At 37.3% G+C, this 12440-nt stretch overlaps 1 protein-coding gene across 3 annotated transcripts in view; it reads left to right on the forward strand.

Moving 5' to 3' along the window:
* Window positions 1-207: 207 nt before the first annotated feature.
* ccdc88c (coiled-coil domain containing 88C) overlaps window positions 208-12440 on the forward strand; it is a 48180-nt gene continuing 35947 nt past the window's right edge. For 2 of the 3 annotated variants that reach the window (XM_083543550.1, XM_083543551.1), the window contains exons 1-3: window positions 208-856; window positions 2045-2145; window positions 4618-4726. In XM_083543550.1, the coding sequence (XP_083399676.1) occupies window positions 797-856; window positions 2045-2145; window positions 4618-4726 (270 nt within the window). In that variant the 5' untranslated portion in view covers window positions 208-796. The remainder of the gene's footprint in view (window positions 857-2044; window positions 2146-4617; window positions 4727-12440) is intronic. The other variant, XM_083543549.1, reaches the window with a different exon arrangement.

Below are 12440 nucleotides of genomic sequence, written 5' to 3' on the forward strand. Positions count from 1 at the left end.
AGTCACTCGATATTTGTGAGCTCCCAGCAAAGGCTGACAGAGGGCGCTATTTCACTATAAGGCGCTTGAGTAACCTGCCTCACCATTCGGTCTGTTAGTTTACGTCATTTTTGAATTAACCCCGCCTCCAGGCGTTCATTCATTGGATGTTTTTCTCCAATCCCAGGCGGTGACTTACTTCTGATTGGCTTTTCGAGATGTCATTGTGTCTCACTATTCACGCTCAGCCCAGGTTGAATGCTCGGCAACAAAGTAACGCAAGTGAAGCGTGTGGGCAGGAGGTGAACTTTATTCCTTTACAACATTGCAGGCCGTAACTTTTTTTTTTTAATATACTTTTTATAATGTTTTAAGTTTCCGCGTTTGGATTATGTATTAGCACGTTTACGCACAAGATATATATATTTTTTTTAATCTCATATATTTGAGTTTATTATCTCACGGTTCGACTGTTGTACGGTTCACTTTGTTGGGATCCTTGTTCATTAATCAGGGGAGGAAATGGTGCCGTGACTCTTTATCAAGCAACATCTAAGAGGGTCGCTTTGCAGTTCCTGGAAAGGAGCTCGGTGTTTTATTTTCTACGCTGCACATTTTTTGTGGTCTTATTTTTTTTCTTTCAAGCATCTTTCCGACTCGTGGGGGACAGAAATGTTTTTTATGTTAAAGTTTGGTTTCGTTTTGCGCCCCTCTCTCTTATCCTGCACTGAGCATCGGAGTGGAGTCTAGACGATGTCCTACTGAACTGAGTTGTACAAACCTTTTTTTCTTTTTGCATTTTATTTCTGATTTCAAAATGGATGTAACTGTGTCTGAGCTGATGGCGAACTTCATGGAGTCTCCGCTGGTGGCTTGGGTAAGTAAATAAGTGAAAAGAAAAGAGTGTGGATCATGTAGGGAGACACGGCACCTGCTGCTGGGGGTCTTCATTTCAACTATTTAATGCAAGAGAAGGACCTAACCTCTCTATTTGATAGACTTTATAATGACATCATTTTAAAGTTAGATTTGTATATTTATAGGCCACTTTTTAAACAATACCATTCTGGATTTGATGGCGTTTTATACTATTTTAACTGTACCCTTACAAAAACGTCAAATTTCTGCTTTTCACGTGGGCTTCACGTGTGCTTATCCCCCAACACCCCCCCCCCCACGATCCTTATTATTTATCATTTATTTGTTTTTACCATTAAAAGATTTCCCCCCTATGTGCGCATGTAATCACACTGATTATATTGATTTTTTTTTAAGTTAAGGAGGGAATATATGCAAAGTACATTTGCTATTGGATCATTATATAATGTGATGTAAAAACATAAAATAAAAGAAACATAAGTTTGACAGTGCAATTTCTTGGAAACTTGTTTATAAACATTTCACGGTTTTTGTTTGTTTCTATGAAGGGAAGATTAAAGCTTTTGTGTTGTGTGTGTGTGGGGAAACACATTTTTTGTTTATTGGGGTTGTGTTGTCAAGTGTATAACTTTTGTACATGGAAGATGTATTTTTTACTAAGTAAGGATGGTATGGTGCCTGTAGAGTATTTTGTGTAGGTGCAGATATTGTACCTCTACACTAGAAAGGAATCTGTTCTCCGATCTTAAAATTGAATGTTCATGTTACAGGTACAATGATTATCACCCCCTTGTTCACTTGAGTACTTGAGAGTGCAGAGAGGAAAGTCTTAAATATCCTAGAGGATAACCACCCATGCTTGTGTTCCACTGAGCAGAACTATAGTGTAAAGATCATGGTGTCTGTGTGTGCATGGGGAGAAAATCACTCGATGAAACCTGCAGTACTTCCCACGACCCCTCACCGTGGCACTGCATCCTGTTTGGCTCTGCGTCTCCTAATGATTTCTTTCTTCAGCCTCCAGCTTTTATGTTTCTGTGTAAAAAAAAAAAAAAAAAAGTTTACAGCAGCAATCTGGTGCACAAGGTCTTGGTTCAAAGAAAATAGGAAACGCTGCTGTTTGAAGGTGTTTATTAACAGCAATAGGCTTTTTCTTCCTGTTAGTTAAGTTCTACTTTTTCTACAGGTGAAGACCTTTGGACCCCTGGCTTCGAATTCTGAGGACAAGCTCTCCATGTTTATGGAGCTGGTGGATGGGGTGTTCCTTCATAAAATCATGACCCATATGTAAGTGGCTCAAACAACAGTACATGCAGATGTGTGTGTGTGTGTGTGTGTGTGTGTGTGTGTGTGTGTGTGGTAGTAGAGTTTAATTTTGCAGCTGTCACATGGCTTCTGTAACCACATCCTTTCGTTAGCTGCCAGAAATCAGACTAGGTAGTTACATTAATTTTCTGCATTTATGTTTCATCACTCTGTCAATGTGTAATTACTACATCTATGCAGTCTTTAGTGACCTTGAGCTACAATAAAAATGGTGTGGGAGATGCCGAAGCCTGTGTTGGTCATTTATACTGTGTTGAGTTTTCATTTGGCGCTTTTTTTTTTTCTTTTCTAAGTTCGAATGCCTCATAAGAAGTTTCGGGTTTTTTTGCTCTGCTGTAACTGCAGGTGTCTTCCATGCTTCCTGTTGAGAACGCATAAAAATGTTCATGATACTGTGGTGAGACTACTATTATATCAGTGAATGTCTGATGTGCCAGAAAGTACATTTTCTTTGGCTTAATTGTGAAGTATTGCAATTCTGAAAATGAGGAAAGGTTTTGGTATATTGGGCCGTTCTGCCCTTCGAAATTGAACACGATTTAGTGTACGCATAAATGTTCAAAAACAGCTAACTCTTCATTTTAAGAACTTTTTGTCCGAACGTGATTCCAGTCATGTAGTTGGTGTTTGTTTCTGCTGGCTACGTGTTCTTGCCACTCTCCTTTTCTTTTTCTGCTCTCAATCAGTGTTTGTGTCTTTTGTGCTTTTCCCAGCTGTGCTATCCAAAGTGCCCCTGGGTGACCCTGCTCCCCCACCCCCTCTCCCAAATGTCCTTTAACCCCCTTTCCATCAAGCTGTTTGGTTTTCTCTGTTATTAATGAACATGACCAATGGTCCTCAGACAAAGACAATATTTTGCTCATAATGGGGGTTTGTAGGGACCGGGGGAATTTAGATTAGAGCATGACGTGTGCTCGGGTTATGCATGAGCTCCTCTCTGACGGTGCCATTCAAGATATCGCATCATGTGTGATATACTTAATCATATGTTTTTCTGTAATACCATGAGGCATACTCTGTATTACAGATATAAGAGACAGAGTTAAAGCTTTTTATAGCTGGAAATCCACTTGACTGAATGTTTTTGTCAGACAACGTTTTTGTTACCATGCTTTTTTGTGTTTGTGTGTTTTACTCGTTGGTATTGACTGCTTGGTTAGTGTTTGTTATAACTGCTGCGTGGGTGTCAATGTTTATTTTGGTTTTATTGCCTGTACCAGAGAAATGTGAATCAATTAGAAGTCCAGCATTACATTAGACACTTACTATCATTATTCTCACAGTGTGAAATGAGGATTCCTTCTTGATCTGTTTGTACAAGCATTGTATGTATGTCTGTTTCTCTGATTCTCATTCACTCAAAAAAAAAAAAAAAAAAAAAACCCCTTTGTGTAATTGTCTTTCAGGTGTATTTCTTGCATTATACACACTCACACAGACTATAGGCAATGATATTCACATGAACTAGTCCTGTCTGCAGATGCCATCTCTCTGTGCACTGTGTCCTTTCTCCAGATTTTTTACCAAACAAGCTTTTTGTTATTCTTCAGACTTTTCCTTTACCTATAGCCTAACACAGCAGTCATTCCAACCTAAAGACTATACAAAGTATTTAAAGACGACAGCAGGATTGGAAAAACTGTAATTGCTTTAACTTTTTTTCTTTTTCTTTTCAAAAACAAGAAAGTAGGAATGGTACCAGACAGGCAGAATTTGCATTCCCTTCTTACAAAGCCAATGTAAATGAGGCTGGGACAAATAAGGTTTGTGTGGAAGCTCAACTAGTGTGTGCCAGAGCCTGGTTACTGGACATTCTGCTCAGAGAACTATAACTCTGTTCACTCTCACTTACCTGAAATGCAGTCTGTATTTACAGGGGTTCATGCACAAAATTCAAATTTGGTACAATATGGTAGAGTCCTGATGTGATATAGGATCGGCTGAATAGGTGCATTAGGTTTCCATTTGCAAGTTGTTTAAAATGCTAATTGTTACTAAAGACTGTTGCACTTAGCAGCATTTAAAAAGGAAAAACAACCACTGTTCATTATGCAGTAGCTCTTTGGCCAAAAGTCTGTGTGTTCTATTATTACACCAATTCAATACAACAACCAAAAATGCACAAAAAATACTCAGGAATTGGAAATTTGAGTAGTCTTCGACCTTCCTGAACCCACGTTATAGAGTCATTCTCTCTCTCTCTCTCTCTCTCTCTCTCTCTCTCTCTCTCTCTCTCTCTCTCTCTCTCTTTCTCTCTCTCTCTCTCTTATTTATATATATATATATATTAGTGAGAGAGAGAGAGAGGGGGTGTGTGTGTGTGTGTATGAATGGATGTCCGATTGCTTGAAGATCATAGAAGAAGATTAAACTGTGTGTATTGTATGGTATTTGCATCACTGCAACTGTTTAACTTTTTTATTCCCCCAACAGAGACCCAAATCCTACAAATCACCGGGTGAACAAACAAGTGAACAGTGATGTCAACCTCCGAATCCAGAACCTCAGCACTGTAACCAGACACGTCAGAAACTACTACCAGGTAAATGTACAGTGGGGGGTGAAGTTTATGCATAGCAGCATTTGACTTCCTACTTTACTAGAATTAGTCTGCTAAAGGTTACCTCAGGTTTTCAAGCTGCTTCTTGGTTCGACGTTGGCACATGGCAGCTGGTTTGCAGGCATCGTGTTGAAGGGCACTTTTAACTTATGGTATTAAAAAAAAAAATGGAAGCTAAAATTGGCCTTTTATTGTTCTTACACTGTGCATGTCTTAACAGTGTGCAGGTACAACATTATTCTTGCTGTCAAAATTGTATATCTAATATACTTAAAAACAAAGTGAATAGTTTTAAAAGACTAGAACATGGATGAAGATCAGGGTGGTCTCTGAGTTTTTGAAAGTTTTACTAGGCTTGTAATGATCTTAATGATAGTCGTTAGAGGAAAAAAAAAATCTTTCAGGAGGTTCAGAAGAAAAGCTATCTTTAGTGCAAGTCCTCCAGTTTCATCCTGCATCCTGAAGTGTGGTTTTAAAAAACACTTTCTAAGGAAGTGGATATAAGTTTGTGGTTATATGGGTGGATTTTATATCCTTCTGGTTGATTCTGGGAGTAGTTTATTTAAATCATTACTCTCAATACATACTCTGGTTTCCGCATTATAGCTACCGTACTCAACTGGTGGAGAAAATGTATGAATCCGCCAGCATACCGTACGGCCTCATCAAAATGTGTTTTCTTTTTCTTTAGTACCCATGCTCACTCTCAACCGTCTTACTATCTCTTTAAATTCATGCTTCTGCTGAAGGTGCTGTTAAAGAGGATCATAAACACAGAATTTGCAAATAAATCAACTATAAATTTAGACATTTGTTGTGGACCTTTTTTTTTTTAGATTCTAACCAAATAACAAACAGAAAATCAAAAAACTACGAATTCCGCTTTTAAAAGCTTGTACTGCATCTTTTTGTTAAACACTGGTCCCCGGAACTCGCGGGGGTTACGTTTCGAGAAGCTCAGAAAATCCGCAAATTTTTTTTATTTTATTTTTTTTTATTTTAGTTTAGAAATTTGAGTTATTCCTAACGTTTTTAAACATTCGGACCTTCTGCAGCAAGTTCGTCGTTCGTGCACCACATTTGACACGATTGAAGATCTGAATCGCAAGTGTGCAACACCTTAAACAGCAAAACGTGAAGGAAGACAATGTAAAGTCTAGCTTGACTCAACAAACATGGTAGATGGCTATTAGTATTCAGATGGTTCTCGTTTGGGCATGATAAAAATCTAACAATAGCTTAGCTGACCTATAAATGGGACAAGTTGCTTTATTTTGAAGAACAGTGGAAAAAAAGTAGAAGAAAAATTGCATGTAAACTTTTGATATCACAAAAATGGTAAAACACACTCGAAATGTGATATTTTTTCCTCAGTCGTACAACCCTACTTCTACTTTACCTCATTTCACATACTAATATAGTCCATGGTGTTGTCTGTTTAAATGATTCACAGGTAAAGTAAGGAGGAAACCTAAAGTATAAATAAAGTGCAGGCTGACTGTTGTCGGGTTTGATCAGACAGCTCTAGTGTGAGCCCGTTTCATTTCTTAGCCCTGCTGTGTGGGCTTTCATAATAAGTAACAGAGCTCTGTGTGTGTGTGTGTGTGTGTGTGTGTGTGTGTGTGTGTGTGTGTGTGTGTGTGTGTGTGTGTGTGTGTGTGTGTGTGTGTGTGTGTGTACGCATGTGCTACTTTAGAGGCACGCTTAACTTGTGGTAAATACACCCTACTGTAAGCCATTAAACCTGCCCTAACACAGCGCTTCTGCATCTAGCTGGTATGCCTAAAGGCCTTCATTGTCAATATGAGCAAAAATAACCACCATAACTATTTCACTGAACATGGAAGCAACACATTTGTGAAACCCCATCCTCTGTCTGCCGTCTCATAATGGCAGTCTAAATAGTGGCCTGCAAAGCCTAAACATGTCCAGTGTGGTTCTTAAGATGTGGGTATGGGGGGCCTTCAAAGCAACAACATCAACAGGTCAGCATTCTCCTGATCAGAAGCAGATGTGTTGTTTTAGCACATGTTAATCACACTCCTATGGACCCTCACTCGCAGGCCGGTGAACGGTTGGTGTGTAGTTTGATAAATAGCTCCTAGGCCCCCTAACTTGTTATTTCAAGTAAATCTGGAAAGTTGTTAACGGAAATGCTTAACTCTTTGTAATACATTACCTCTCATGTTAGATTACAGTCTAGAGTTTCCCTCTGCCAATAAAACCGATTCCGTTTTAGCACTCCACTGCAGTTGTTTAGTCTCCTGCTTTATTTTTCAGCATAATTAAAAAGTTAATCGTTTAAATGTTACATTTTTAAATGTAAAACTCGCTGATGCTCGGAAATATTGAAATAGGTTTTTAAGTTCAATCTATGTGGAATCGTATTACTGACACTAAAAAAAATACTGTTAATCCCGCTTACATCATCAGACAAGCTTGTACTGTAAATTAGGTTGAATAAACATAAACAAACTTTCGCTGTAATATTAGCTATGCAGTGTTTAGAGAAACTGCTTTAGGCAATAAAGAGGAGGTCTGGAAATGTAATATTCAAAATCCAAAAAAGAAAATGTAAAAAAAAAAAAAAAAAAAGTTGGTATTAGTAGTGTCTAATCAGATTTGCATCGTACTATTCCATCCTTTAGTTGGTGGCTTTTAGTTGAGCAGCAATGCCACAGATTTTAATTCATTTCTGACCCAGTCAAAACATTTACGTCTTTAGCCTCAATGGCATTAAAAAAAAAAAAAAAAAGACCTCCGGCACTGATTAGATCTGTTCTATTTTGTAAGTTGACCAAGCTCAACTTGCAACTAAATTTTTTCTTTATTTCCTTTCCCATCTTTTTAATGTGATCCTTTTTACGACCACTAATAATACAGTGAAAGCTTGGCTTCAAGCTGTGTAATTGGCTTTTATATGGATGTGGTGTGAAAATGACTAAACATATTTAAACCATGAAAATAGTGTATACATTATAAAGGCTATGTGACCCACACCAACCCATTCTACTGAATATCAGTACAGTGGCTTAGAATGTATAAACCATGTTGCTGCTGTCTAAAAGAATACCTTAAAATTTAAGCTTAAAAATGATGTTGCTTTTGTTATTAGTTGATTAACTTGCCAGTGTCCAGTGTTGGATGTTATGCATACATAACACACATTACTCATTCATTACGGCGACCGGCATGATGCTGGAGACATGATGAGTGAGTGAACACTACTCTTTTGTCTAACCACTATATTGTCCCGAATATTTATTAAACTCAAAACACAATTAAATGTTCACTTTGATCTGTAATTCATACTGATTCAGCTATTCAGCAGGGTGGTGATACACTTGCATGCTGATGCTCAGCCATCTCATACCGTATGTGTTGGTCACACAGGAAATGTAGCTGATAAATTATAAATAACCTCAGCAGAAAATGATTTTGAGACATATTTAGAGCAACATTACTTACATTCATAAAGTACTATGTAATGCCAAAACTTTGTAAAATTGTAGTTCGTTCATCTTCGGTTCCATCCAGCACTCTGTATGGTTCTTTAGGTTATTTCTCAGGTTTTTCAAGCTTTTCTCTATTTATACAGCTTTGTATAAATAGATTATCATAATTTAGTCCCTATAAGATTGTCCCTAATGATCAAGCCAGTGGCAACAGTGGTAAGGAAAGTCCCTGAGATGGTATGAGGAAGAAACTGAGATGAACCAGGCACACAGGAACCCATCCTCATCTGGGTGAAACAGAATATCTATTCATTATAGTTCCTTCATAGTTGACTGTTCCCTGTTTGGCACTTTAACAGGCCTCAACCATTGTAACAGTTTATATTAGTTTATACTGTTCATATCATATCTGTAACTAATAATTTGTTTTATTATAATCGATTAATCGGATAAAAAAATTTGTATATTTGTTGCTTATTTTATTTTAAGTTTTGCTTATTATAAGTACAATAATCCCACGTTTATCTCAGTGGTTACGTTCCAAAATGTTTATGTATACATTACTGTACTGTATTAACATTTTACTTAATTTTATAATTAATAATTATATTTTTATTAATAAATTTCAGTATTTCAACATAAAACTCCATAAAATACCCCTCTAAACTTCGCTTATACAGTTAATACGGATTACACTTATACGGATTTGCACACACACACACACACACACACACACACACACACACACACACACACACACAGAGTGAGGAAAATAAGTATTTGAACACCCTGCTATTTTGCAAGTTCTCCCACTTAGAAATCATGGAGACATAATTTTTAGATTATGTCTCTCACAGTGGACATGCACCTACGATGACAATTTCAGACCCCTCCATGATTTCTAAGTGGGAGAACTTGCAAAATAGCAGGGTGTTCAAATACTTATTTTCCTCACTCTGTGTGTGTGTGTGTGTGTGTGTGTGTGTGTGTGTGTGTGTGTGTGTGTGTGTGTGTGTGCAAATCCGTGATAAACCAGGGGATTCCTGCATATAAAACTCTAATTTATGGTAACCATGCTTACAAAAACCTATATAAAATATAATACAATGTTATAAGGGGAAGATACAGTATAAGCATCTAGAATATAATTTTTTATATTTTTTTATATTTCATTTTGTATAATAATTAAACGATATATGCATAAATGAATTATGCAAACATTGAAAACAAGCATTTTAACGTTGTAAAACCTGAAAAATGTGCATTGGTGTACAAATGCATAATTATTCGCTGAAAACTATAACAGTAACTAAAAATGCAACCGTTTACTGCTGCTGTTATTTGCTGCTATTAGATTGTGTTTGTACAGTTTTCATTTTAGTCCATCACTGTGTTGCGAGCGAGCTGATTGCACAACCTGATGCTCGCGAGTCACGAAAGAACAGATCCAGTGCGACTGTCCAGAAGTTACAAACAGTTTACACAATGGCACTTCATTAAACTATACCATTTTTACATGATGAGGATTATAGTTTTTTGCTGTATACAGTTTTTGCTCACGTGCTGATGTTTCGCCTTCACCCGTGACACCACTGTGTTTTCTTTTCAAGTGCTCGTGCATCACTGTGGTACTTCAAAGCCACACAAGCTCCGCTTTGCACAACTTGCAGGTACAGTTTTCCTGGCGTTTCAGTTGTGTTTAATATAAAATGCTCGTTTGCTTTGGATGACCTCCTCCACACTTGTTCCTGCTGCCATTTCCCAAGTGCCTGTGTTCAGCCCAACTAATCAAGAACGGCGTTTGTTGACAGCGAATGCCGTTATCGATTATGGATTTTATCAATTAGTTGTTGCAGCCCTAGTTCATATCCTTGCAGTCCAGCTCCATCTTTATCGGTTTTGAGTTTAACCCTCCCACAAAGAGATCATTTTCATGAATATATTTTATAGAATTACCTTAACCATACATTAATGTATTTACCTATAGCTGTTAATAACTGGGTATACGACAACGCAAAATTAGTCTTGCACTCTGTTAGTGTACTTTTTGTGAAAATAACAAACTAGAAGCTCCAGTGCCTTGAAAACCAAAGTGTTTAATTCAAATATATTATATAAATATAAATAAGACTCCGTTTCTGACCTACTGTGAGTAATGGCAGGAATCCTTTCAGTAATTCACAGATCTAACATTTCCGCTAGGTCTGACATTTCAAACGTGCATTTTCCAGCATTCTTAAACGGAAAAAGTATAGCCAGAGCCCCGGCTCAGGATTCACTGTATGAGGCATAGCTTTCGGCATCATAACAGAAGCCTTTCCATGTAACCTGCCTTTTAACCAGATATCTTCAGCAGATTTTGATGATTAGCTCTATCGACCACTGAAAATGTAGGTGTATTGACTGAACAGTGTTAGCATGTTAGTTAGAAACATACTCTTACTCTTATTTTCTCTTACACCTGGTGCAGCATAACTGACACATTTACATTGGTATCTTTTATTTTAGAATACACTATTCTATGCTAAGCAGTTAACATATAGCAATGATGTATTTTAGTTTTGTGAACCATTCAATTCAAAACAAATAATCTTTATACTCTGTGGTCCATAAAATTTAATTTTTTTTTCTTTCTAGCCAAAAGATTGAAATACAACATTTTTGTTTCTTGGCATTGCACTTCGGAGGGAGTATACAAAACTTCTGTCTTCTGTCCAGCTGCATATTTTTATACTTCGCAATTTGTTTTTTTGTTTTTTTGCAATCTTGATTGGACCTGTTGACTCGGTTGGACTAGCCCACTTGCTACACTACGGTTTATACACAGTGATTATCACTTTGCATTCTACCATTTAATTACGCGCACCGCAAAAAAAGAAAGAAAATTAGATTTGCTCCTAAATAATCCCAAGCTCAACCACCAGATAGCATGCCCTTGAGAAATGAGTTGCAGGCAGTAAGGACAATGAGTATCTGAGGGGGAGGGGTGCCTGTTCTCCCTGCCTATTGTCTACAATGAGAGTCTAGTCTTCCGTGTGAGCCGGTGTGCAGTGTAAACTGACTCTGCTCAAACCTGCTATATGAGAGATGTGAGCTTCCCAGTGCCCTTGTTGAGTGTCTGAATGCACTGAAGTGAATCAGACCACAGTGCCTTGCTAACTATGGCCTGTTTGCTAATTAATGCTTTTACTTTATATTATACTGTACTGATTGAGGCCTCCATTTGCTCTTAAAACAGTCTAAATTCTCCATGCCATTAATTCCACAGGATGTTGGAAACATACCTTATAAGAATCGTATTAATTTAATTGCATTGCTGCAAATTATGTGTTCTGCTGCATCGGGCAAGTGATTAATTAGCATTTAGCAGGCCCAAACTGTGCTATGAAATCATTCCTCACACTGTTCCACCACCTCCACCAGCCTGTACTATTGACACAAGGCAGGTTGGGTCCATGATTTTTTTTTTTTTTTCTAATGGCATCAAATTTTGTCCCTATCATCAATACTTAAGATATCTGCTGCTGACTTTACATGACTGTACACTTGCAAGCTATCCAGTGATGTTCACTCCAGGTGTATTTTACCTGGCAGTCTTCAGGCATTTTGCATTGGCGTGCTACAGCTTAACAGAGCATGCTGGTATGAGTTATTATGACATATAAATCTGGCGTGATTCCTTCTTGAACACCTTCTTACCCTCATCTTACATTCTTTTGCTTTCTGTTAAGCAAATGGAGATTTTCATTAATGCTAATGTAATAAATACAATGTAAATACAACTATATTTATTACGGTCGCCACACTGATATTTAGGTCGAAAATTTAACTTTGATGTATTCAGCTAGAAGACCAGGAAAACATTTTTGAATACTTGGGGGGGGACCTAGATTAGATAGATCAGTGAAACACTTGACAAGCGATGTTAATAGTAAAAGGGATTTTGAACTGATCAGCATCCAGATGTACTTTGCACTTTAAGCAGTGGCAGCTTAACAGCTGAATTTGTTAATGAACTGTACGCATATAATATGTTGATATTGTTGATAATAATAAGTCCTCCCATGTTCTTCTTCAACCTACATTGGTTTATGATTAAACTATTTTATTACCATTTGTAAAATAAAAACTCAGGAGTGCAACACAAGCTTAGCACAAAGGACATTTTTGATTTCACCTAGCTTAGTTTTCTAATCATATGTACACAAAACAGAACAAGTCTATGATCAATAAAAAGTTAT

The sequence above is a fragment of the Silurus aristotelis genome (assembly GCF_946808225.1).
Source record: "Silurus aristotelis genome assembly, chromosome: 6".
NCBI lineage: Eukaryota > Metazoa > Chordata > Actinopteri > Siluriformes > Siluridae > Silurus > Silurus aristotelis.